General features: G+C 36.3%; 1 protein-coding gene across 1 annotated transcript; it reads left to right on the top strand.

The window, feature by feature from the left end:
* Window positions 1–486: 486 nt before the first annotated feature.
* Tmprss11d (transmembrane serine protease 11D) lies at window positions 487–25,940 on the top strand. The gene is made up of 9 exons (XM_060378810.1): window positions 487–640; window positions 1,221–1,339; window positions 6,853–6,920; window positions 10,734–10,888; window positions 14,747–14,785; window positions 16,580–16,757; window positions 19,151–19,410; window positions 22,431–22,573; window positions 25,580–25,940. Exons 1-9 carry the CDS (start codon window positions 487–489, stop codon window positions 25,739–25,741), a joined length of 1,278 nt encoding a protein of 425 aa, XP_060234793.1. The 3' UTR covers window positions 25,742–25,940.
* The last annotated feature ends 1,520 nt before the right edge of the window (window positions 25,941–27,460 follow it).

Below are 27,460 nucleotides of genomic sequence, written 5' to 3'. Positions count from 1 at the left end.
CAAGTTTGGGGTCTTAGAAGGCCTTGTAATAAGGCAGAAGCTTTAGAGGTCAATCTCAGGAGCATACTAATTGTTGTCTGGGCACTGTGTCACATATGTTTAATCCCAGCATTCAGGAATCAATAGCAGGTGAATTTCTTTGAGTTTAGGCCATCTTGATCTATTACAGGCAGTTCCAGGCCAGCCAGAAGTGCATAATAAGATACTCTAAAACAACAACAACAACTAAACCTAAAAGTACACTGACTGGCAGAAAAAAATAAAGCAATTTCATACCATAGGTCAAATGCTTTATTATTCTACCAAATAACTTTAAAAAGCCAACAGTTCTATTAAAAATAAAAACAGTCTGAAAGGAAAAATATTAAGAATATCCTGGAGTGTGTTTGGGGTCATGTTGATTCTTAGGACTATGCATGGACATGCTAAGAGATTCAGAAAGACATAGTCATAGACACTGAAAGTACACATTTCCAAGTGAACTGAATGACTTTCATTTCTTTTATTCCTGTTGTCAGGTCAAGACCAGTATTATCGCCTTCAAGATTCTTCACTCCCTTTGTAGTAGCTTTAATTGTCATAACAACAGTAGGACTACTGGCCATGATTGTAGGTCTACTTATTCACTTTTTAGCTTTTGGTAAGTATTTTTCAGATTAAATAATTAAATAGACTCTTAGATTAAAAAAATGTAGTCTTCCCTTTTATTGCTGTATCTATTTCTGATTATGAGGTAATATTGCTTAGAATTTATGTCTAAATATATATTCATATAATTACATATTTCTTCATGATGACCATTTTAATTTTTTTGTTTGGTTGTTCTTTTCTTGGGGGGGTGCTTTGGCTTTTTAAATATACAAGCCATTCAGTTGCTTGAATTGTTTCTTACTAACGAATGAACAGACACATATTATAGATATCTACTAATGCTTACTGAATGAATAAATCAATTATTTAGATGTATTAATAAAAATTATATTTTTGTACAACTTTGAAGAGATCAATAATGTTCATCTGTGTTGTTTTGTCTAACAATCTTAGCTTTGTCAATCTTTTGAAAATCAAAAGGAAAACAATTGTGTTATATTTATATTATACATGAATTTTTTTCTTTTAAGGAATACCATTTTAATTGTGTAACTTCTTATAATGATATACAAAATAAAAGTTAATATGCTTAGTAACATTAGAGTAATAATGCTTTACTTTCTTTCCAGATAAGAAAACTTACTTTTACCATAGTAATTTTCATATCAGAAATGTTGAATACACTGAAGCTTTGAATTCACCAGCTACACATGAATACAGGAACTTGAGTGAGAGAATTGAGTCTATGGTAGGTTAATACTTGTCTTTGTTCTTTAGTTCTGCATAAAATAAATACAATATGAAGCCTTATATGATAATGATATTTTTATATAATAATGTTACTGGATATTCTGTATCTTTTCTTCACTTGACACAAATCAAGCAATTAGTGACAATAAATTATAAATAAATTTAAATGAGTGCACAAAGTAATAGGTAGTAAAAATATGTTCACCATGAAAGAAATAATGCATTTTATATATTACCTTGGTGATAATTTTTCGGTTTATTTTCCCATTTATTAAAGATAAAAGCAATTTGCATACAAATGAGACAGATGCTCTCATTCAGCTTTACACAAAGAATTAATCTTTGCTGAATATTTGGTACAGTAAAATTCTAAGTATCTGCACACTCTCTTAGTTGACTAATAATTTGATCTGGTAATTATTTGGTAACACATTTCATCTAAGTAACTAGTACAAAATACTAAAGCATGTGTAGGCTTGTCTTAGTTGTATTTTCTATGGCTGTGCTGAAACACCATAACCAAGAGCATCTCTTGATGGTTTATCTCTTGAGGGGTTATTTTTTTTCTCATTTCCACATAACAGCTCATTATCAGAAGCAGTGAGGGCAGGAACTCAATCACAGTAGGAACTTGGAGGCTGATGGAGAGGCCATAGAGGAATGCGCCTTACTTGCTTGTTCCTCACAAGTTGATCAACCTGCTTTCTTATAGAACATAGGACCACTAATCCAGGGATGGCACCACCCACAATGGCCTGGGCCCTCCCCACATCAACCAATAAGAAAATATCCTATAGGCTTGTCTACATTCTGACCTTATGGAGGCATTTTCTCAATTGTGACTCTCTCATCTCAGATTGTACCTTGTGTCAAGCTGACATAAAACTAGTAAGTACAGAGACAGTTTTAAATTGGAAATTCTCTCAATCTCAAGCCAAAATTTATTTGATTTTCTTTTTTTTATGAACCTCTAGTTGACAATATAAACAACATTTTTTTAAATAAAACATTCCAACACATACAATACAAAGATGAACTAATTTGGTACTTAAATATTCTGGAGTAACGGTAGGTAAATGTTAAATGTCTTTGTTTCATGTGAACAAATCAGACCTACACTAAAATGCTGTCATGCATAACACAATAATCCCAACCTAATCCAAGATGTTTCCAGGAGCATTACATAACACAAAGGACTAAGAGTCCAAAAATTGTGCCTCACCTTGAACAAACCAATACTGCCTTACTCTCTGCTTTATCCATTCAATACGTTCTTTAAAAAATAAATATAGACTTTTACGCTGGCCTCTACCCATTGTGTTATCTTAGGAGTTTGGGGTTATTTTCTACATCTGTACAAAGTCCCAATATATTTCTAATATCAGAGATCAGACCTCTACTCTTGCCTGATGCGTCTTAAACAAAAAGGGGGAACTGTACAGAGCTGCGGAATGCTATGCCTTAAAGATGGAGCTGGTTTCCCGCCTTCCACCTTCCCGATAGTGAGTGCTCCCTGTCATTAACAATTCCACATTTGGCTAAGGCTGAGGATCTGGCTTGCTTCCATGTATGTGGACCTATCTGCATTGCCCCCGTGGCACGCCTGGGTTGGCTACCCAGAGGCTATTTAAGCTGTGGGCTGGCTTTCCCCGGGGTCCGAGGATTGTTCAATGTTCCCTGAATAAACTGCATTGAAAAAAATAAAATAAAATAAAATTTAAAAAAAAGTAAAAAAATAAATAAATAAATATAGAATTTATTTACATTATTTGTCCTAGGAAATAATCTTCTTGGTGCTCAAAGCCATGAGCATCCAAAAGTTCTTGGAGCTATCAGAGATCCAAACCTCAAGACAGTCATAAACAGTTACACACAAGAAGTCTTCACATCCACACAACACCATGTAGTATTTCAGCATGCACTTGGCTAAATGCACGAATGAAACCAGAAAGATATCATACTGAAAGGATCCAGCTGCACTGTGGAGATCAGGACCCAGCTTCTTACTAACCCAACAGATGTCCTAATGGGGTCATTCAGTTCCAGATGGATTAGGGCAGATATGTGAGGTCAGCTCAACCTTATCAGAGCACACACAAAACTGAGAGCAGCTAACAGCAAAGAGAAAAAAATGGCATAAGAAATAGCATATATTCCGCAATATAAATGGACATGGGAGAAAAAGAAATTCTATATATCTTTGCAGAATATTTAATGTCACCAGAATACATACATGCATACATATGGACATAGTATTAAGCCTTGGCATTCTTGAATTAATTTCATTTTAAATTACAATATATGTGTATATCTTCTTTCATTAAAATAAAACTGATTTAGTATTTTTATTAAGATTCTACAAATATGTAAACTTAAGGATACACATAAAATGTAAAGAATAAAATATGCATAAAAGCCTAACAGTGGTTCTCATCTATTACTAACCATTTCATGGTATAATGTACTTTCATATGCAAATCCATCTTACAGACACAAACACACATGCCTTTATTACAGTCTAATCAAAAATATGCTATTGCTTTCTTTTCCTCAAAAAAATACTTAATTTGGACTATTTAAATATTAATGGTTCAGAAATACACCATTTAAAATATTGAGTAGATAAGTACAGAATATTTCATTTAAATATTCCTTTATGAACAGATCTCTAAATTCTTTCAGTAGGTTTTTGTTTTATCTTTTATTTTTTGTCTGGTCAGCTGGAGCTTTTGGTGCAAATGATATATATAGTGTTGTCACCTTTATCACATGTTAAACTCTCGCTTTTCTTTCTTCTGTCATCTACTTTCTTCCACTGATCAATCTTTTCCCCTATATAGTTACTAAACTATATTTAAAGTACTGTATCTGGATCATATATTTAATATTTTAAAATTTTTCCTTGAGTTTTTGTTGTAAGATTTTCAGAGTTAATACATACATATTCTTCCTCTTTAGAAAAATAAGTACTTACGGAAAGAACTGAAATTCAAACCAGGTGTCATGGCTGTAAATATGAGTGGTCACTTCTCAGTAGAAACAAGATGCAACAGAACCAAAAAATCTGAGCACAGGGGTCTTTCCTGAGACTCATACTCCAACCAAGTACCATGCATGGAGATAACCTAGAACCCCTACACAGATGTAGCCCATGCTACAGTGTCCAAGTGGGTTCCATAGTAATGGGAAGAGGTACTGCTTCTGACATGAACTGATTGGACTGCTCTTTGATCACCAACCCCTGAGGGGGGAGCAACTTTACCAGGCCACAGAGGAAGACAATGCAGCCACTCCTGATGAGACCTAACAGACTAGGATCAGAAGGAAGAAAAAGAAACCCTCCCCTACCAGTGGACTTGGGAAAGGGAGTGTGTGGAGAAGGGGAAGGAAGAGAGAGATTGGGAGGGGAGGAGAGAGGGAACTAGAGGGGGGATACAAAGTAAATAAAGTATAATTAAAAATAAAAAAATTAAAAAAGAATGACAAAAACAGAAACAAGATGCAATAGGTTTCTGCAAACAATAAATATTATTTTCTTCAAATATGCATAGCAACATTCCTGTACCAAGACAAGGGGAATACACTGGGAGACTGAGATCAGAGAAGTATGAATTCTCGGACCTGTTTTTAAAAAGAAATGAATAAAGGACCAGCTGCTGAAAGCTAGGGAACAAAATAAAAAAAAAAATACAGTAAATTTTTGCTTTATTTTTTAAACTGAAATTTTTTAGTGATTTTTAAATTTTTTATCATCTTTATTGACAATAGATTATTCTCTCATGCATCTTTATCACAGTTTCTACTCCCTCCACTCTTCCCAGCTCCCCGCCTACCTCACCTCCCACAGAGATCCACTTTCCCTCATTTCCTCTTCAGAAAAGAGAAGTTAACACTCACACATATACACTTACAGATCAGTATCACAGTAGAAAGATCATCTGACCACATACCTTATTTCCTTTCTTCCTTGAAAACCGAGCTTTCTAAATCTTTGAATTTCAAGAAGGTGACAAAGTGTGATAATGGATAGTAAAGAAGACCACAGAACATTATCTCTACCATTCACCTAATAGATAACAGAAAACACTGCAGCTGTCAAATAACAGATTTACAGAACACACAAGCAGCTACTACAGTGTTTCCCTTCTAAAAGCAAAAATGTGACAATTATACTTTAATTTTATTGGCAATGCTTTTGTATGACCTACTAAATTAATATGTATAATGATCGTCACTTATGTTTTAATTTGTTGGAATTTACTAAAATGACATATAATTCATAGTAGTCCTTAAAAATCATGAATGTGACCAGGTGAATATTCCAGAATATTCTGTAATATGAAAAGATTATTGAAACTGTCAATCAAGAGGAAAATAACAAAATTCTTTCTTTTTCATTCTCGGTTTTTCCCAATGGGATAAAAAAGAAATCAATAAAACAGGTTGCAAAACCAAATAAATATAAAAATTAAGTCATTTTAATAGTCTGATAACTGGGGTACTTAAACATTGTAACTAATATCTTTTTACATAAATAACTAGAATAATAATCAATAAATTACAGAAAGATTTCATATTAGACTATATAATTTAGTGACTTTAGCTTTTATTCATGATAGTTATTCTATTTCTTTAATTTTATAAATTAAACAAATTATTTTAATAAGGTCAACAGTTTCACTATTTTAAGAAAATTTAAGATCTCTATAAAAAAACAAAAATATTTTTCATATCAATCATTTTGCTTTTAATCTGCTAATAGGAACTGATATTTAAAAGATATAGTATTATAGAATCACATAAATATTATCAACTGAAAAAAAAGTTGACTCCAAATCCTGATAAACATAATTTTCAGCACATACCTAATTCCTCATTCTGTCTTCTCATGTTGACATACACAAGGGTGTGAGCAAACTCATAAGTGAAATCAATTCACTCTCTATTATGAAACCACAGTGTACCAATCCTGCTCCTCAGAACTCTGATAAAGTAGTCCTTGTTAACTGTGAAACTGAATTTTATACCCAGCACAACTACCTTTACTGGGAACTAGGTTGTAAGGTCAAGAAAATGTCAGCAAATGATAAAAGTGAAATCTGCTGATTTCATTCATTTAAAATATAGTCATTGTACACCACACACATATCAAGAGTTATATGAAAGGTGTTCCCTAATGTTGACTTGAGTCTTATCCCAACTCCCTGATTCACAGCTAGCAAATCATATATTGTAAGGGCTCATAGAGTAAAACAGTTGATGTATTAGAGTGGCTTGTATTAAAGATATGCCCTTTCCAGGTCATCTCTTTTTAATAACTACAAAATAGGGACCATATCAGAAGGTTATACCATCTGCTTATATTGGTTCTATGTTATCTGTAACAAAACTGACCTGTCCTCACCTGATAGATCGCTGCTTATTATTATATAAGCCCCATGTTAGAGTCATTAATATAAAAAGGAAAAACTGCAATGAGTGTGAGATTATTTTCCCATTTCATTTCTGCAGATTACTAATGCATTTCAGAAATCAAATCTAAGACGGGAGTTTATCAGAACACATGTTGTCAAACTGAGGTGAGTGAAATCTTACCAAAACTATATTTGAAAACATGTAATTTAGAATGTTTGACTTCTGTTTGCACTATGGATATTAAATGACATGTTCATGTAATTGTTCTAATAACATAAAAATAAAAATAGTAAGACAATGAGGCAGCCTAAAAGACAATGGAAAATGCATTATTTATTGATTGATTGATATAAATAACCATGTCACTTTATTCTTAATGGGAGAAAGAAGAAAAACTACAGGAAAAGCTACTGTGAGAGAATAGTAATCAAGCCGATGCTATTGTCTAAATCCTCTGCATATCATAATGCAGTCTAGGTAGATAGTCCCTTCTTGATTTGCACAATACTTGGGGTGTATTCATCCAAGATCGGCATACCATGCCAACACCAGAATTAAGTTTTGACTTCACTTGCCAGGAATGACAAGTCTGTAGTATGCTGGCTTTGCCAGAATCTGCTACTAATGCCTTAGTAACTATGTATCCTTGTGATGTGATAAAAGAAGCTTTTCCAATGGAAACAGTTACACTGAGTAATAAGCCCAGAAATGTCTTAACTGCCCACATTGCTCAGTCCTTCAGATGACAAAGTGAAAACTCTTTAGTATGCAAAAAAGGTATAAAAATTAACATCACAAAGTAAGCAGCTTATAGCTAAATTGAATTTTGATGAAGAATTAGAAGATGAGGAAGAAACTATGGGAAGAGTACAAAAGACATTTCTAACTTGTTCAATGTGCATTCGTTTGGGTGCTTTGTTGTATTTGCACTAGCTTGTGATGCTCAAAGTTTTAAGACAAAACTGGAGGAGAAGATTTAAAAAGCTACCCACATTTTTGTTCCATTTGTTAACTTCCCACTGCCACTAAGCCACTGTGGCCTGTCTTCTGAACACACTCCAAAATACAAGGTGTTCTTGCCAATTTCATCAACATCATCCACATCACAAAATCAAAATATACATAATAAAGTGATATTATATATCACTTTAGTTCTACTCTTGAAATTCTGAGCACCATTTGGCAATGGTGGCTCATTGTCGAAATTCCATTCCCAGGCTCCTAGGACTCTACATATCGATGATTACCCTGTTACCCATCTAGATATGCTCTCTCTTTCCTTTGCTCTCTCTAGTACATTCCTCACATGTTGAACATGAGTGTGCACCGTGAGCCACATATGTCAGCACACATTCTTTCCTTTCAGTGGTCCCATGGCCACTGCTGATTATCTGTAGATTAATCTTGAAGTTGTATCTCTTACATGGTGATTCTTCATCCACAGATATAAATAAACACAAGCATTTTTTAGACAACTTAACATACAGAGAACCATACCTATCCAATCACCTCAATCAAGTATATTAGACTACCAGCAATGTCCATCTCAGTGTTTGGCATCACTATCAACGAGTTGCTTAGGAAAGAAATCTGTGAGTCAGCTTCAATTATTGACTCCCCCTCAGACCCACATACCAAATTGCCTGGTCCTAAAGTTTGACCACTGAAATACTTCCCAGCTCCATAACTTTTAATGTAATGCAATTGTCCTTCACCCTCTTGAACTATAACAGTCTCCAAATGCCTTGCCTTACCATTAGTCTTGCTCCACTGAACATATCAAACATAAACATTGTTTTAAGCAAAAATTCAAGCCCACTAGTCCTTTAATTAAACCATTCTAATGGCACTAACTTACCATTATTAAATATGAGATGTTTACTATATTATATTTACATTTATTTACCTATTGATAAGTATGTATGAAGATGAGCTTTAGAAATAACAAACTTTTCACATGGTGACATGCACAGAGTCAAACAACAGCAAGGATGCCTGTAAGGATATAATGGAGTCAAGGTAAATGATCATAATCCAAGATCTAGACAAAAGCAAGTGCAGGTATTGTTGGTCACAGTAAAGGATTGTAGACTTTATTCTGAACGACATAGGAAGTCACTGCAAAGAGGTGGTATGGTCAATTCAAGATAAAGATCACAGACTGGGAGACAGGGCAGCCAGTAAACTGCTTGCCAGGCAAGCATGAGAACTTGAGTTTGACTCTCTAGAATTTATGTTTATAAAAAATGGGCATGTTGTCAAATCCCTATAATTCCAGGAAGAGGCAGGAAGAGCTCAATGGCCAACCAACGTTATAGTTTGTTTTGTTTGTGCTCGTCTTTCCTGTTACTTCAGTATACATTGAATGTTCCTGTGTCTCTTAATGTTTATTTGATCTTGTTTATTACTTTATCTGTTATTAGTCTCTGTAACTTCACCATACCCACCTTTCAGTTAACTGAATTTTTTACAACATTGTTTATAAATGACTTGTAAAGCTATTACTTCAGTGAAGTTACTTCCTATCTACAAAGCTTTACCTGAACTTTTTGCTTTGTTGAGACAAGTCTTACTTTACAGCCCAAGATGACCTCAGACTCATTCAATTCTCCTGCTTCAACCTCCAGAACATTGTGATTACAGGCAGGAACCACAACACTCCACTTACCTAATTTTTTAAGGGAATAAAATCTTCTATTTTTCTTTTTTTAATATTTTTTTCTTTTTATTATTATCATTTATTACAATTTATTCAATTTGTATTCCGGCTGTGGTCCCTCTTCTCTCCATGTGCCTCTCCCCTAGTCCACTGATAGGGGAGGTCCTCCTCCCCCTCTATGTGACACTAGCCTATCAAGTCTCATCAGGCCTGGTTGCATTATCTTCTTCTGTGGCCTGGCAACGCTGCACCCCAAAGGGGAAGGTGATCAGAGAGTCTGTCACTGAGTTCGTGACAGAGAAAGCACCTGCTCTCCTCACTAGGGACCCCACTTGGAGACTGAGTTTATGGGCTACATCTGAGCAGGGGTTTTAGGTCTTCTCCATGCATTGTCCTTGGTTGGGGTATCAGTCTCTGCAGGGCCCCCAGGGGTTTTTGTTTTTTTTTTGTTGTTGTTGTTTTGGCTCTGTTACTCTCCTTGTGGAGCTCCTCTCCCTTCCAGATCTTCCTATCTCCCCCTTATTTCATAAAATTCCATGCCCTCTTCCAAAAGTTTGACTATAAGTCTCAGTCTCAGCCTTTAATACCTTGATCAGCAGAGTCTTTCAGAGGCCCTCCGATTTTTCTTATATTTATAATTTCTTCTTAAACAATTAATCATTTCCTTGGTGATCTGTGTGGAACACTTTAAGGTACTCATTCTTTTACCATTTTTAGCTTGTTAATACCTTAAAGATTCTGAGAATAAGTAACTAGTATCAATAAAAACACAAACATTATATAGCCTGGCTCATGATTTCAATTATCAGGAAAGGAATCTTTTTTCCCCATTCACAGCTGAGCCTTGAAAAGAGATAAATCTTGCCTTTATGATGGGCAGGGTGTTTTCCTCTTTGATTCACGATTTCAATGGAGTTCAGTTATTTAGGACAATAAATATTTGTCTCAAGTTGATGAACTCCAGTAACAGATAATACTAGTGTTTTTGAAACATTTTTCCAAAAGTTCTATATCAATTTATGCACATAATGTTTACAAAAAATTAAAACAGTAAGATATTTGGACACAGTGTATTAAGAAATTTAGTTTACAAGAAGTCACATGGTGATAGCATCCTGACTTCAAAGCTGGCTGTGCTGCATGATGATTGCAGTGAGTTGTGTTAAAATCAAATGAGAGAGATAGCATTGTGATACATCATTAAGTTTGCACTATTACACAAACATGTTCTCATATAAGTTCTTTGAAAATGGTTTAATCAAGATGGCTACATAAGAAGTACAAAATTACAAAAAGTTTGTGGTTTTATGATTTATAGGAAAGAAGGGAATGGTGTGGTTGCAGATGTTGTCATGAAATTTCGATCTAATAAACGTAACACTAGAAGATCAATGAAAACCAGGATTCAATCTGTGCTACAAAAGTTGAGTAACTCAGGAAACTTGGAAATAACTCCTTCCAATGAGATCACATGCAAGTACCATTTTTATGACTTTTCCTTTTAATATACCTTTCAGTTTTACCCATTCCAATCCACATATTAACAAAATGAGAGTCACTTTATTCTTTATAACTGGACTATCAAAACTGTAGTACAATTCTAAATATAATATTTAGCTCTCTAACACTAAGCATGTTAGAATTCTCATTTTTACTTTTTACTAGCTATAAATGTTTTAAAGATTTGATTTTATTTTCTTTCTTTTTTAAAATGTATTTATTTTTGTATTAATTACAGTTTATTCACTTTGTATCCCAGCTGTAGCCCCCTCCTTCATCCCTCCCAACCGCACTCTCACTACCTCTTCTCCTCTCATGCCCCTCCCCAAATCTACTGATCGGGGAGGAAGATCTGACCATAGCCTATCAGGTCCAGGTCTCATCAGGACTGGTGGCATTATCTTCCTCTGTGGCCTGGTAAGGTTGTTCCTGCCTCAGGGGGAGGTGACCAAAGAGCCAGCCACTGACTTCATGTCAGAGACAGTCCCTGTTCCCACTACTAGGGAACCCACTTGGACACTGAGATGTCATGGGCAATATCTGTGCCGGGGTTCTAGGTTATCTCCATGCATGGTCCTTAGTTGGAATATCAGTCTCAGAAAAGACCCCTGTGCCAGATTTTTTGGTTCTGTTGCTCTCCTGTGGAGCTCCTGTCCTCTCCAGGTTTTTCTATCTCTCCCTTCTTTCATAAGAGTCCCTGCACTCTGCCCAAGGTTTGGCTATGAGTCTCAGCATCTGCTTTGATACCTTGAAGTGTAGAGTCTTTCAAAGGCCCTCTGTAGTAGGCTCCTATCCTGTTCCCTGTTTTCTCCCTCTTCCGATGTCTGTCCTCTTTGCCTTTCTGAATGAGGATTGATCAACTTACCAATGGTCCTCCATCTTGCTTAGTTTCTTTAGGTGTACAGATTTTAGTATATTTATCCTATATTATATGTCTAAAATCCACTTATAAGTGAGTATATACCGTGTGTGTCTTTCTGCTTCTGGGATACCTCACTCAAGATGATCTTTTCTAGTTCCCACCATTTGCCTACAAATTTCATGATTTCCTTGTTTTTAATTGCTGAGTAGTATTCCATTGTGTAAATGTACCACAATTTCTGTATACATTTCTCAACTGAGGGACATCTGGGTTGTTTCCAGGTTCTAGCTATTACAAAGAAAGCTGCTATGAACATGGTTGAGCAAATGTCCTTGTTGTATACTTGAGCATCTTTTGGATATATGCCTAGGAGTGGTATAGCTGGACCATGAGGAAGCACTATTCTTAGTTGTCTGAGAAAGAGCCAGATTGATTTCCAAAGTGGTTGTACAAGGTTACATTCCCACCAACAATGGAGGAGGGTTTCCCTTTCTCCACATCTTTTCCAGCATGTATTGTCACTTGAGTTTTTTATCTTAGCTATTCTGATGGGTGTAAGGTGAAATCTCAGAGTTGTTTTGATTTTCATTTCCCTGATGACTAAGAATACTGAGTATTTCTTTAAGTATTTGTCATTTGATATTCCTCTATTGAGAATTCTGTTTAGCTCTGTACCCCATTTTTTAATTGGATTACTTGATTTGTTGCTTTTTAACTTCTTTAGTTCTTTATATATACTGGATATTAGCCCTCTGTCAAATATAAGGTTGGTAAAGATCCTTTCCCAGTCTGTAGGTTGTCATTTTGTTCTGATGACAGTGTCCTTTGCTTTACAGAAGCTTTTCAGTTTCATGAGGTCCTATTTATTGATTGTTGATCTTAGAGCCTGTGCTGTAGGTGTTCTGGTCAGGATGTTGTAACATGGGAAGAGATCTATTTTCTAGTGTCCATGCAAGGGCGATAAATTTTAGCTTATTTTAGCATGTCTTTTTTTCTGTTCTGTTTTGAGTCCTTCATAGAATGACATAACATGATCAAAAGAAAAACTTATTCATTTTCTTTCCAAAATTGATTAGATAATTTTCTTAAGGCTGTTCCTATAGTAGTGAATTTTAGAGTTTGGAATCTGAAAGTGCTTATGGCTTCACTTGATCTTTGTAAAATGGGAAACATAATTCCTGACTGATATCTCCAATCTGCTTAAGGAAAAAATGTGAAAATGTCTTTTTAAGTTTTTAATTTTATAAAAATGTATTATGAAAAAACTTTACAAATAAACAAAAATGCTTAAAAACATATTTTACATATACTTATATATGGGTTACAGAGACATTTTAATATATATATATATATATGTTGTACGTTGATTAGATAAAAAACTGACAAATCTCAAACCTCAAACATTCAACAGTTCTTTATTCCAGGGAATTTAAAGTCTTCTCTGCTAAATATTTTTAAATATTAATTTATTGTTGTCAATGGCAGGCTCTTTGACCTCCCTACTCCCCAAGGGAGGTGCAGTCCTGCTAGGCTACAGAGGAGGACTTTGCAGCCAGTCCTGAAGATACCTGATAAAACAGGGTCAGATGGAATGGGAGGATGTTCTCCCCAATCAGTGGACTTGGAAAGGCACAGGAAGGAGATTAGGGAGGGAGGGAGGGATTGGGAGGAAATGAGGGAGCAGGATACAGCCTGGATACAGAGTTAATAAAATGTAAATAATAATAAAAAAGTAAAAATAAAAAAATTATACTTCAAAAAAATTTATTGTCAACTATTGTTCACTAAAAATAAAGAGTATGAAAAGTAATTCTTCCTATAAACACATACCTGCCAGCTCATTGTCCTTTCTCTCCCTGTTCTTCTCTCCCAAACACTCCTTATAGAAGCAGATGAAAAAAAAAAAAACCTATCCTGTTCTCCACTTCTTTAAGTTTAACATTTTAGTTTCCACATACAAGTGAGAACAGGAGGTATTTAGGTATTTGTTATTCTGTGCTTGACTTCTTACTAGGCACAATGCCTTCCTGTGCTATGTTGTTTCAAATGACATAACTTTGTTGTTTTATTTCTACATAATATTCCACTAGGCTTATTTACTAGTCATTCATGTCCATCTTCAAATTACTGATGGACATTTTGCTGCCTAGATTTTTGTCTGCTTGATGACACAAGCTAAGGTCATCTGAGAGGCAGAAAATGTAAGACCTGGGGTCTCACAGCTCAGGAATTAAATCGCGCCCTTCCCAGAAACTCCTCCAGACCAAGACTCGTTGCAAAAGCAAGAGGTTTATTAACCATTGTACAACGGGGTCACCCCTGCTGGTCAGCAAAGAGTGGCACCGGGAGACAAAGGCCTTTAGGTTTTTAAAAGAAAAATTGCAGGAGATTTGAAGTTCTAGTTTTGGCAATTTAGGATTGGATGAGGAAGCTATAAAGTAAGATAATTGGTTAGTCTTAGGTGCTCAGGCTTGGCCAGTCCTGCCAAGTGTGGATGCAGCTGCAATTGAAGGTGGGGGTGATTAGCTCATCCTTGAAGATTAGGGCTTCGGGCTCTTGGCTGGAGGTCAAAAGCTACTCAGAAGAAGTCTAGGTTTGTTGCTAAGAAACGCTATCTCAAGGACAAGGGTCTGGTCGTTCTTTTGCTGAGTGAAGGTCATTGCTTGCTTGCCCCTTTTTTTATATCTGTCCTCACAGATAGGGTCACATTCCTTCACTCTCTGGAAAGGTACTAAGAGGCTTTAGCTTAACCTGGACCTAAAACTCAAAACTATAGGCTTTAGAGGTCACATGACTCAGAGGTTATTTCCAAAAGCTTTAGGTGGAGCTCGGTAATCTGAATTTCCGCAAACCATCCCAAGTACTGTGTTTTTGGTTGTCCTGGTACTAAGCTTCACAAAATCAAGGTGCAATGATTTTCAGCTTACATTTTGTTCATCTTATTCTCGCTCTTTCTTTTTTAATGCTAGCAATCACTGACCAGGATACAGAAAATTTCTTGACTCAAGGTGAGTTCTTAAATTATTTTGTGAATATTTATAAAATTATAAGGATTTTCAGTACAAGTCTTTTGAACTTCTTGGCAAGGCCATATCTGTGAAGTGGGTGCCTTCATTCTGAGTTCACTATGGAGGATTCTTGTTGAAAATGGGTACTGCTTTTCACACTGGCCTATAAAATATTCTTAAGCAATTCCTCCTCCTTAAAAAAAAGTGCAAGAGTAGTGATGTACAAACCATTTGGCACTCAGAATCAAGCTCCTGGCAATTTTCTCCGGGAAGCTTTGTCCCTGTTGTGTTTCTAGAGACTTGTAAATTATGTCTGATGACAAAATTCATGTAGCTTTCTTGAACCAGCAGAATGGCTTGCTTTGTTGTGGAGTTGGGTTAATCATGAGGTAATAAATTACTGATGTCTGTCAGTGTGAGGCCTATAACTTGAACGGAAAGTCGTTGTGTTCCAAAGTCACTCCATGTATACTCTCAGGCTAGCAGGACAGGCACAGCATTCCTAGAAATGTGGAATTTGGTTCTCAGGCCAGCCAAGTGTAGTTAGAAATTAGTTCCATATCCTTGAATTTCTGATTTATTTTAGATACTTGAGAGCTTTTTAAAAATAGTGATACTCCACTCCAATATATTTTTCAATTTAGTTCTGTGTTTAATTTATAATTATTTTGAATAGAACTTACTATTAAAATAGTAAGTATAAATACTTACTAAGGACTTTATTTGGAAAGGCAGGAAAGGAACCCATGTCCATGCATATTCTTAATTAATTAATCCTCTTCTATTGGGAAATTTGTAACAAAGTAGCTGCTTAGTGTTATCAACCTATTACCAACCCATAATAGAAATTATTATTTGTGATATACCTCTAGTATTACTAATAAATATTAGACTAAATGTGAGAAAAACTGTCATAAGTTTTGGGTTGAGAAGAACTGAGCAAATCAACCCACCCAGGTCCACTTCCCCTCTGGCACTGAAATGTTTGTAGGCCTCTCCCTCTCTCTCTGTGTCTATCTGTCTGTCTGTCTGTCTGTCTGTCTCTCTCTCTCTCTCTCTCTCTCTGTTTCTGTGTGTTTCTGTCTTCTCTGTCTCTGTGTTTCTGTCTGTCTCTGTCTCTCTGTCTCTTTGTCTCTCTCTTCCTCCCTTCCTTTCTTTCCTTACTTTTCATTAATTTTTTATTTATTCCTGTTATCCCCCTCTCCTCCCTGTCCCATCCTCCCACCCCTTCTCCACTTTCTGTTTCCTTTCTCCTGGCTCCCATGAGTACCAATCCAGCCTGGTCTGCCAGTTGCAGCAGCAGGACTAAGCATTTCCTCTTCCACTGAGGGCAGGCAAGGCAGCCCAACTACAGAAAAGGGATCTAAAGGCAGGCAACAGAGTCAGAGACAGCACTCTCCCATCCTCTCTCCCCACCCCCCAGCTCCAATTGTTAAGGGATCCTCATGAAGAAGCTGCACATCTGCTACATATATGTAGGGGGCCTAGGTCCAGCTTATGCAAGCTCTTTGGTTGGTGGTTCAATCTCTGCGAGCCCCCAAGCACCAGGTTTGTTAACTCTGCCGGTCTTCTTGCGGGTATGCTTGACCCCTCCAGCTCCCTAAATCCCTAAATCCTTCTGCTCACTCTTCCACAGAACTTCCTCAGCTCTGCCACTTGTTTGGCTGTAGGGTTTATAGGTTTCTTGAGGTATTTAAATAAAGTTATATGTTGAAGACTCTCCACAGTAATTTTCCAAATGGGAACAACCATCAGCTTGCTAGCATGCTAATACCTTTTGGGTATTGTTGTTAGAATGTGGAGCCCGTCCGGACCTTATAACCCTGTCAGAAGAGAGAATCCTTGGAGGCACGCTCACTGAGACAGGTGACTGGCCCTGGCAAGTCAGTCTACAGCTCAGTAACGTCCACCACTGCGGAGGCGTGCTGATCAGTAACTCGTGGGTCCTGACAGCAGCTCACTGCTTCCGAAGGTGAGGCCACAGCTACTCTCTTCCACCCGTAAATAATTAGAAAAGGAAGCTACATGAAGTCTCCACCCACTGTCCCTAGGGCTAAATATAATTGGATTGACACTGTGATAATTCAATGGAAAATATTTCTGAGTCTTTTCTTTTTTAATTCATGGAAGCATAATCGTTTTGTTTTGTTTTGTTTTTCTCCCTTAGCTTAATGGTTTGCTGGTAGCTTTCTTTTTCAAATAACAGTACACCATCATAGCAAAGAAAAAAAAAAGCAGATCTTATGCTAGAGTGCTTAATTTAAATAACTAGGGTTCACTCATATCAGTGACTCTTATGTCACTCATGGTTTTTTCTTTTTGTTTTAATTTATTTATTTTTATTATTAGTTATATTTTATTAACTCTGTATCCCAGCTGTATCCTAATCCCTCATTCCCTCCCAATCCCACCCTCCCTCCCTCATGTCCTCCCTGCCCCTTTCCAAGTCCACTGATTGGGGAGGACTTCCTCCCCTTTCATCTGACCCTGTTTTATCAGGTATCTTTAGGACTGGCTGCAAAGTCCTCCTCTGTGGCCTAGGGTGAACTAGGGTTCACTTATATCAGTGACTCATATGTCACTCATGTTATCAAGAACTTTTTACACACATAATTTTTATTTTTTATGTTAATTCCACTATCTGAAAACTTTTAAATTATTATTTAATTGCATTTTGCATCTCAATCTGAGCAGCAATATCAAGTGAAACAACTCTCAACAACAACAAAAAAAACCTCTCTTAAGTTATATATATGTATGTATGTATTTTGCCCTAGTTCCACTCAATAGCCTTACTGGGCCTAATATATTTGAAATATTTTAAAATATTCATATACCTATTAAACCTATAGAGTTACTTTTGTGTATATATGTTTTTAATTTATGGTGACAGCAGTGTGTATAAGCTCCATATTGTTCTTTATGATTTCCACCTAATCATGGGAATTCGCATCTGTTTGAACTACAGAGTAAGTAAGCAGAGTAAGAAATGCGTATTTATCGCATCTCACTAGGCTGCTATAATTTCCCCTTGTCACAGAGAATGCATGCCCCCCAACCTACACAAGTATATACACACAAAGATGTACTAACTTTCGACCTAACCAGCACTTCATAATGTTCTCCTGCTTAAATTTTGTCATTCTATTAATACACATTATGTGTTCTTTGCTATAATTTCTATTGCTTGTTAACCAGTGGATTTGTACATCTTTTATATTTAGGAGGTAGTTATGCCTTCCTTTCCATGAATTTTCTACTAATATTACAAGTCCATTCTATAACAGTTTCCTAACCCATTTACTATTTGTGTATAGACATTAATGTATCAGTTTCAAAGCTTGTAGACATTACCTGCGGATAATGGCAGTATAATATACTTGGAACACAGGGACAAAAGGATCTGGAATTCAAGATAATCCTCAGCCATCTAGCCAGTTCTAAACAAACCTGGGCTATATAAAGCTCTTTCAAAATCCTTACTGGGCCTAATATATTTGAAATATTTAAATATTCACATACCTATTAAACCTATAGAGTTACTTTGTGTATATATGTTTTTAATTTATGGTGACAGCAGTGTGTATAAGCTCCACATTGTTATTAATCATTACCAATATTAATCATTACCAATACTATCTTGTGGTTTCACTTGACACCTTTTACCTTACATGTGTCTTTTTATGGTACACCTAAAAAAGCTCTATAGTTCTCAAGTCACAATAATAATTTCCTACATTTTAATAAATATTAATACTTATTATCTCTCTGTGCACATATTTACACATATACACACAGTATATATAGATATATACATATATATCATGCATCATCTTTAATTCAGAAAAATCATTCATCTATTAACAATAAAGATAATCTTCAACCTCACTATTATTTGAATGGATCTTCCTTCTCAAAATAATATAAACAAAAGCAAAACAAAAAAAGCAAAGATCAAAGAAAATGAGTTCAAATAGAAAAGATAACTATTTCAGAATCCTTTGCTGCTTAGATGAGAACATTAAGGAAGGAGAAGAAACAACAATCCCCTACATTCGTGACCATTAATGTGCTAGGATGCATTCACCAAGACAAAGTCGAGATGACTTATTACTCCAACATGCATTTTTGAAAAAAAATTTTCCCTGTATATTTAGAATAAAATGACAATTTAGGCTGCTAGGAAAGAGTTTAATACAATTGTGAAATTATAGTTCAGGGAAACATATCAATGAGATGTTGGTAGTAAACACAAAACACATGAAATTCTCAAAGAACTAGTATTATTAAAATAAAAGCCAAGTTACTGTTGAATTCCCTATTTAATAGCATGTATTTGCTTTATTTTATTTTGTTTTGTTTTAGCTATTCTAATCCTCAACGATGGACTGCCACCTTTGGTATTTCTACAGTCCGTCCTATATTAAGAGTGAAAATAAGGGCTATTTTAGCCCATGATGGTTACAGCCTCATAACTCGTGACAATGATATTGCAGTTGTGCTACTTGATAGACCTGTCACCTTCACCAGAAATATCCATAGGGTGTGTCTCCCAGCACCAACCCAAAATGTCACCCATGGGTCAGTGGCATATGTCACAGGATGGGGATCTCTCACTTATGGAGGTAAGCGCCTCTGGAAAATAACTCAGTTTAATGCGATTTGTTACTATGTAAATTTGTTTTGTTTTGTTTTTGACACAGGGATTCACTTTAATCCAGGCTAGCTTGGAATCCACTATGTAGCCAAGGCTGGCCTCAAATTCATAATCCCTTTGGAGCAGCTCAAATATTGGGGATAGAGACATTTACCATGATGTCCAGCTTTGTAAATTCTTAGATGAGGAAACAGCCTGAGGAAAGTGTCTAATACAGAACTATCTGTATCATGGTCATCCCTGCTTCTAGCTACAGCTGCTGCCTCAGGAATGTAAAACAAGCAATACCCTTAAAAACCATAGAGAACTGTAAACATATAACAGGAAAACATGGAAGAAAGGAATGATGAAAGTGTAGGGACTTGGAGTTGGCTCAAGACACCCCAGGACTAAGTTCTCAACAAAAAGGAGATCTATTTGTCCCAGAGGGGCAGAGGGCAGAGATAAAGGACAAAGACAGGAGATAAAGGAAGAGGCGGGGAGGGAACAAGTAGAGAAAAAGGACAAAAAAAAAAAAAGAGAAGGGGAACAGGTATTTGTGTCAGAGGGACAAAGGACTGTGGATAAAGAAGAGACACAATTAAAGTTTTATAAAAGTAAAATGGTCTCAGAGCAGATGCTGAGACTTATAGCCAAATTTTGGGTGGAGTACAGGGAATCTTTTGAAAGAAGGGGGAGATAGAAAAACCTGGAGAGGACAGGAGCTCCACAAGGAGAGCAACAGAACCAAAAAATCTGGGCACAGGGGTCTTTTCTGAGACTGATACTCCAACCAAGGACCATTCATGGAGATAACGTAGAACCCCTGCACAGATGTAGCCCAAGGCAGCTCAGTCTCCAAGTGGGTTCCATAGTAATGGAAACAGGAACTGTCTCTGACAGGAACTGATTGGCCTGCTCTTTGATCACCTCCTCCTCAGGAGGTGCAGCCTTACCAGGCCACAGAGGAAGACAATACAACCACTCCTGATGAGACCTGATAGACTAGGATCAGAAGGAAGGAGAGGAGGACCTCCATTATCAGTGGACTTGGGGAGGGATCTGAGTGGAGAAGGGGGAGGAAAGGTGGAATTGAGAGGGGAAAAGGGTGGGAGCTACAGGGGGCTACAAAATGAATAAACTGTAATTAATAAAAATAAAAAAGAAAATAGATGAAAATTATGCTGCTTTCTCTATGATTGCCACATGTGACAGGAGGTGGGGAAATGGCTGAGAAGGGCTGACTGAAAAAAAAAAAAAAAAACGTTTAACTTATTGTAAGATAAAACTTAATTTAATGTTTGCAGTGGGTAATTAAAGTATACTGAAGAAAAAAAATAAAAGTAAAATGGGAAAACCCATGTTGGAATGAATTGTTTAACTTTTTTGAGCATGTTAATTAAGGAGGCAAAGGGGGAGTTTTGATAGCTGTGCTTCCATGCTTTGATAGCTGGACTTTGGTGATCATCCTGAGGAGGAGAAAGTGGCTGAATAAGGGAATGGACCTTGGGGGCTAGCTTCAGGAAGACTCTAAAGGTTTTTAACAAGGCAGAGGGAGTGGAGGAGTAGGGCAAGGCCTGCCAGAGCTGCTCTCCATGCTTGGACTGGCAAGAGTCCCTTCAATAAGATCCTTCTTAATATAGAAAGTCTATGCTTTCATGTGAAGAAAGGGGGACTTAAAAAGATTATGATCTGAGGCTTTAATAACCCTTCAGGTACTGCCTTTAAGTTATTCTGGGATGAAATGAATCCTGTAGCCACAGCAAGGAATTCTATGTATGGATAAAAATTGATCATATTTATTCACTGAATAAATAAAATTTAAATTAAAATAAGCACAATTTGAAAGAATAATTACAACCAAGCAATGGTGAGCAATGGAAGAGAAACACAGGCAATTTCCTTGGGCTATTACAACCATGGTACTGATTATTTTTCTAGGGAATTAAAAAAAAATGTCTTAATTGTTTCAGAAATATTTCATTGTGTTCTTTTGATCCAAGCCACTTGATGTAATAGGTAAATTTTATAGCAAACATGAAAAATTCATGTCAGTGCTGTTCTGAAGGGAGCATGGATGTCATAGATTAGTTCTTCAACTTTAAAATCAGACTAGTTTCTCTTTTGCTGCTAAATTTTCACATTTAAAATTCATCAGTGAACAGTTTAAACAGTATAAGTCAAAACAATTTTTTTGGCTTTTCGAAACAGGGTTTCTCTGTACAGTCCTGGCCGTCCTGGACTCATTTTGTAGAACAGACTGCCTCTGTCACCCCGAGTGCTGGGGTTAAAGGGCATGTGTCACCATGCCTACCGTGAATCAATTTTAACATAAGTACTAGGGCATTGTCATTGTTGGCGTTGGGTTAGGTTTTTATTTACTTGTTTGTTGAGATGGATTCTCATGGTAGCCCAGAATCATTTGCTGTCTTGTAAATGTTTAAAAATAATAATCACAATAAAATAATCAGTCTTTTAAAGTTCATAAGTAACAATTAAGTTTTAACTATACTGTTTTATTTGTAAACACTGCTCATTCTAAGTCTATACTATGCAATAATAAAAATATTATGCAATTAATAAAATAAAATTAATTAATAATTAAAAATAATAAAAATAAATGCAATCACCAAAAATATCTATTTTTTAAAGAACCCTAAAGACAGAAAATTTATACATAGCTAAATTTGAACCTGAATTCATGATCCTTCTATATTTACCTCCTACATGTTGGGATTACAGGCATGTGTCACCAGACCGAACAATTTATTTCCTAACTCTAAGAGGATAAAGAAAAATATATCACAAACTCAAAAAAAAAAAGCAAAAAAACACTTGTCTCCCTAAAGAAGTTATTCATTCTCTGCTACAAGAATCTTTGCTCAAATTTGCTCTTGCACCTGTCTTTCAAAGTATATAATGTTTAGAGTATTTATTCTCAAATTCAGCATAAAGTCATTAATTCATATTTTCTGAGGTCTGTTTCATTTCTGTTTCTATACTAACTAGGAAACACAGTCACACATCTACGGCAAGGACAGGTCAGAATAATAAGTAATGATGTATGCAATGAACCAGCCAGTTATGGCGGAAGCGTCTTGCCTGGGATGCTCTGTGCTGGAGTGCCTTCAGGTGCAGTGGATGCATGCCAGGTAACAACCTTATCAGTGTCACCATCGAGAAGTTTATAGGCTTCTTCAAGCACATCACCTTGTGACAGGCAGAAAGAGAGCCACAGTTACAGCAACCAACTCTGCTCCTCAAAATATTGATGCTTCTAATTTGAGAGACAAAATTCTTTTCTGAATTTTATCTGTCATAAAAAAATTAATTTCTAATTGCTTTGGATGGTCAAACCCATATTACACAACATGATGGATACAATTATTGATGAAGTAGTCTGTATTTCAAAATTGGTAGCAAGTAAATTTTGATGTTCTTATCACAAGGAACAATGTTAAGTTTTTGAAGCAGTAGAAATAGTAGTTAGCTTGATTTTAGTATCCAATATGGTACCCATAAATTTATGGTTCCATAAATTATAGGAACATTTTCTGTATTATATATGTATTTAATCATCAACTTACAATAAAAAATAATCAGTCATTTAAAGTTTATAAATAACAATTAAGTTTTAACATATACTGTTTTATTTATAAACACTGCTCATTCTCAGTCCAATTAATAAAAACATTATAACATTCAACCACCAAGCAATCTAATTTTTAAAGTATCTTAAAAATAGAAAAATTATTCAATATCTTAATTATTTGAAGGGCAAGAAATACTAAATTGTATAATAGCAGAATAGAGATAGAAAGAAAAGGAGAGACAAGGGGAAGGAAAACGAAGAGAGAAAAAGAGGGAAAGGGGGGAAAAGAAAAGAAACTATTTGTCTGTAGCCTGTAATTTTTAAATTAGATATTCAAAATCAAATAGTAAGTGTACAATTATCTCCTTATAGTGATTAGTATAAAATTTAATACTGAAAGTTTAATGAAATTTAATAGTTTCTATGCTTTTGTCTAAAACTAAAGCCAATGTAGTCAGAGGAACAAGTACTGTATAAAATAACCATCATTATAAATAATCTAGTTTTTCAGGAATACGCTACTGCTTTCCTTGATAAATTATATGCAACATAAAGGTTATTGTCCACATTCAATACTATTTATTAACTTTTTTTTGGTCATATACACTCTCAAACATGTAGAAAAACAGTGGTACTCACAGATTACCAAGAACCCAAACCAGAATTGGTTTCCCCAAATGAATCATTTTAAACTATTTTAATTTATATAAGGTGGATATTTTTATCAATTTTCAAGACACTGTCAATTATCCACTCTGTTCTTTTGTTCCCTTTAAGTGAGAAGCCTCTTTGGTGTGGAACCTTTGCCCACCTTCCACAACAACAAATTTTCAAGTTTCATGAAAATTTTCTAAAGATCTCATCAGTCAGCTAACAACCCAGGTTGACAATTTTAGATCTACTGAAAGTATGGCTTACAACAGCTTGGGGAGATAACATACAAAAATGTTCCTTTTGGTTTCACTCTCTCCATCAGCTTCTACATAAACAAAGTCTGCTCTTCACTTCAGGCAGGTTCATGCCATCACTACCGTGAAATTTTCCCTTCTTCCAGTCCAGATTGTTACTGGAAACGCTCCGACACACAGAGTTCATGTCTCAAAAATGTAATAAATAAATAATATTCTACAAAGAAGTTTACAAGATCAAGTTCAGACATTCTTTCAAAGTTATATCTATTCTCATTTCTGTGTAACACGCCTCGTGGTAATGCAACTGGTTGGTCCTGGTCCTCATCAGGTTGAGAAAATGGAGCACAGGTTCAAACATTGGAAGCTAAGGAGCAAAACTAACCAGTACAATATGTTACATGGCACTCCTGTTTGGCATTTGCTTGTCTGCGGTGGATAAAATACGATACAGAAAACTTTACCACTACAGAACATAGCATTAAAAAAAATAATAACAAAATACTGAGAACTAGACAAACGCAGCGCAAACGCCTCATCCAAAAGCACAAGGTAACAGCCAGCTCTGTGCAGTACTGGTCAAGCAAGTTGGTGATTCACATACTAACCTTTCTCTCCATCTCAGCCATTAATTAAATAGGTATGGAAAACCTAACTACTAAGAGCAGGCAAATGAATGGCTAACTTTTCTAGACATACACTTGGTAATAATAGCTGGCTTTTATTAGCACTGACTATACGCCAAGCTGTGCCCAAAGTGCTTTGTGTGTTAAGCTCACTTCAACGCATAAAAGCACCATTTGTTGATAAGAGAACTCCAGGACAGATTTGTTAATGAGCATCCTGGAGTTCACATTGCTCGTGGGTGGAGGACTCAAACTCGGGCTATCTACCTCCAGAAGTCACAGAATTAACCCATAATACAGTATGTTCTAAAAGCATCTCCCTAACTGGATGATAACATGGATAGGTGTTTTTCAGTTATTGCCATTGCCTGGTAAATGTCTCAGAAGAAATGCTCTGCTTACTGTCGTAAAAATTTCTTTTCAATTATTCACGAAAAGAATACTGGTAGATGACTTATTATGCATCAGGCCTCCTACCAGGTAGTAAAGATAGGTGAGCGACACATCTACAAATTCATTCACTCAAAAGGTATTTCGTTAGCATCTTCTATGGGATAGAGACCAAGCTTGCAGCAGTGTCCAGAAAGAGGGTGGTCCCTTCCCTGAGGGACTGACTTAACTACAGCACTGCCAACAAGGACTCCGGCCAAGTATCAAAATATACGAAGTGCTAAACAAGGAGAGCTGTGGGAATAAGCAGGCCTTTAGAAGCAGTTTCATAAATGCCACAGCCTAAAAGAAACCATTGGCACCCCAAGCGGGAAGTACAAAGGAAAGCAGCGGGTCACAGAAGGCTTCCCAGGGGGAAAGCTTGAGTTTAGGAAGCAACCAGGAAGCAATTGAAGGAGGCTCGCTAATGAACTTTCCATCTTCTCAGCCTTACTTGTAAACTTGAAGGACTTCAGTAATATTTTTTTCCTGGCTTGGAATGTTTCAAAAAGACTGGTAGGCTGGTATAGGCTGGCATAATGGCTCAGACTTCGGTACGATTGCTTTTGCATTTAAATAATCACTTGCTCTTGTTTTCTGCAGGGTGATTCTGGTGGCCCGTTAGTACAAGAAGACTCTCGGAGGCTCTGGTTTGTTGTGGGGATTGTGAGCTGGGGGTACCAGTGCGGCCTGCCCAATAAACCAGGAGTGTACACTCGAGTGACGGCCTACCGTGACTGGATTAGACAGCGCACTGGAATCTAGCGCATCCAATGAAGATGTGCTGTGCGAAGTCTGTATCCCGAGTGTGCCTGTATCCCGAGGGACGCCATAACTTTGCTTTTCAACTGCAAAGGAAACTGGAAATGTCCCATTTAAACGTCCTGTTACGTAAATACGGCTTAACAGTGTTTAGTATTTGTCAGTATGGATTTTTACTTTCTCAGGAAAAACCGTATGAACGTTGCCTCAATGTATTATGGCTAACTAAGAGAGGGAATATGTCAAATTAGTTACAGGGTTAACTACTTTATTATAGGTGTGGTAAGTTGTATTAGTGAGAAATCAGGTACCTTGAGAGCAGAGGAACCGGGAAAGAAGAAGGGCTTGGGGATGTTCTCTGAGGAAGTCTCCTTGAAGCTGGTTGTTTATAGCATATAGGAATGTGCAAAGGAAGTTGGAGTACCGTACAAATAAAAGAGCAGTATGGAGCTAGAAAAAATAGTATTTGCTTAGAATGTCTGCATAGTCAGTGTGTTAAAAAAAAAGTCAGTGTGTAGAAAAAGTCAGTCCTAACATTAAATTTGTAGGCCACGGCACAAAAATTGTAAAAACTGTAGCCATCCTAATTATTTGGCAAATTACATTCCTATACAAATATCCAATGTTGTTCTTGGGTGTTGAATATCAGAACTAAAATATTTGTTGTCAAGTGAAGCCGTCAGAGTTACAAACAGTTTTAATGGTGGATTTTATTTTTAAATGTTTTGTCTACATAAGGAAGAAATATCTCCTCCACAGAGATGAGCTGATGAACCCACACAGTCCTCTCATCTACCTTTGCAACCTCAAGACTCATTGAAAAGAAACTTACCAACTTTCTACTGCGAGCATTATGTCTTTAGAGTAACATGAAGCTCAGTTGCTATACTTAAATAATAAATTAAAAGTTAATGATGAAGAAGAGGTAAAGAGCTGGTTTGCAAAAAAAAATACTAAACATTAATATCAATACATCTGGAGACAAAAGGATCTCAGATTCATATTCTCTCTATGTCTTTGTCTCTCTGTCTTTGTGTGTCTCTCTTCTATATGACTCTCTTTCTGTCTGCCTCTCTTTTTTCACACACATTCACACACACATACATACACACACCCGACCACTATCACCAAAAAGGACAAATTAAATAGACTCAGTTGAAATCTAATGCCACAGCAAACAATATAACCTAAAGCACAAATGGTCCAAGTTTTTATGGGCTCTCAGTGTAGCTAAAGCTTGGTTGGGCATGATCACCCGTGTGTCATGGCTTCCCTGTAAAAGCTAACTCCTTACACCTGGCTATGAGAGACGTTTAAGACGCCACAACGAAAACTTTTTGCACTGAAATAAAATAATGAGAACTGAATTAAAGCAAATTCCTTTGACAGAAAAGGATTTGAAAATGTAACCGACTCTTGGAAAATCTTTGGCACATTTTATTTCAAATAAACTTTTTATAATCTTTTCTGCCTAATTATTTATGGAAGCTATGATTGCTGAAGGATGATCCAAAACAATTTATTTTAATTGGTTGTCTAATAAGAGAACTTCCAGCCTGACTCTAAAGGCTCCATAGGTTCTGCCACCTATAATCAAGCCCTATAACTGAGGCTGCGTCCAGCCAGCTTGACACTCCCTTGGTACATCCTGTGAAGGCAGAATTAAACTGGTTATTTAGAGAAAACCTCAAGGGGAGGGTGTCTGTATGTGAGCATATGTGT

This window comes from Meriones unguiculatus, chromosome 3 (genome assembly GCF_030254825.1).
Source record: "Meriones unguiculatus strain TT.TT164.6M chromosome 3, Bangor_MerUng_6.1, whole genome shotgun sequence".
NCBI lineage: Eukaryota > Metazoa > Chordata > Mammalia > Rodentia > Muridae > Meriones > Meriones unguiculatus.
This window is presented reverse-complemented; position numbering and strand designations above follow the sequence as displayed.

Bases quoted from the DNA above. Each gene is read 5' to 3' on its own strand.
- Tmprss11d (XM_060378810.1), top strand. From the start codon at position 487: ATGACTTTCATTTCTTTTATTCCTGTTGTCAGGTCAAGACCAGTATTA. The intron at 641-1,220 runs GTAAGTATTTTT...CTTTCTTTCCAG, and splicing joins TATTCACTTTTTAGCTTTTG to ATAAGAAAACTTACTTTTAC. The intron at 16,758-19,150 runs GTGAGGCCACAG...GTTTTGTTTTAG, and splicing joins GCAGCTCACTGCTTCCGAAG to CTATTCTAATCCTCAACGAT.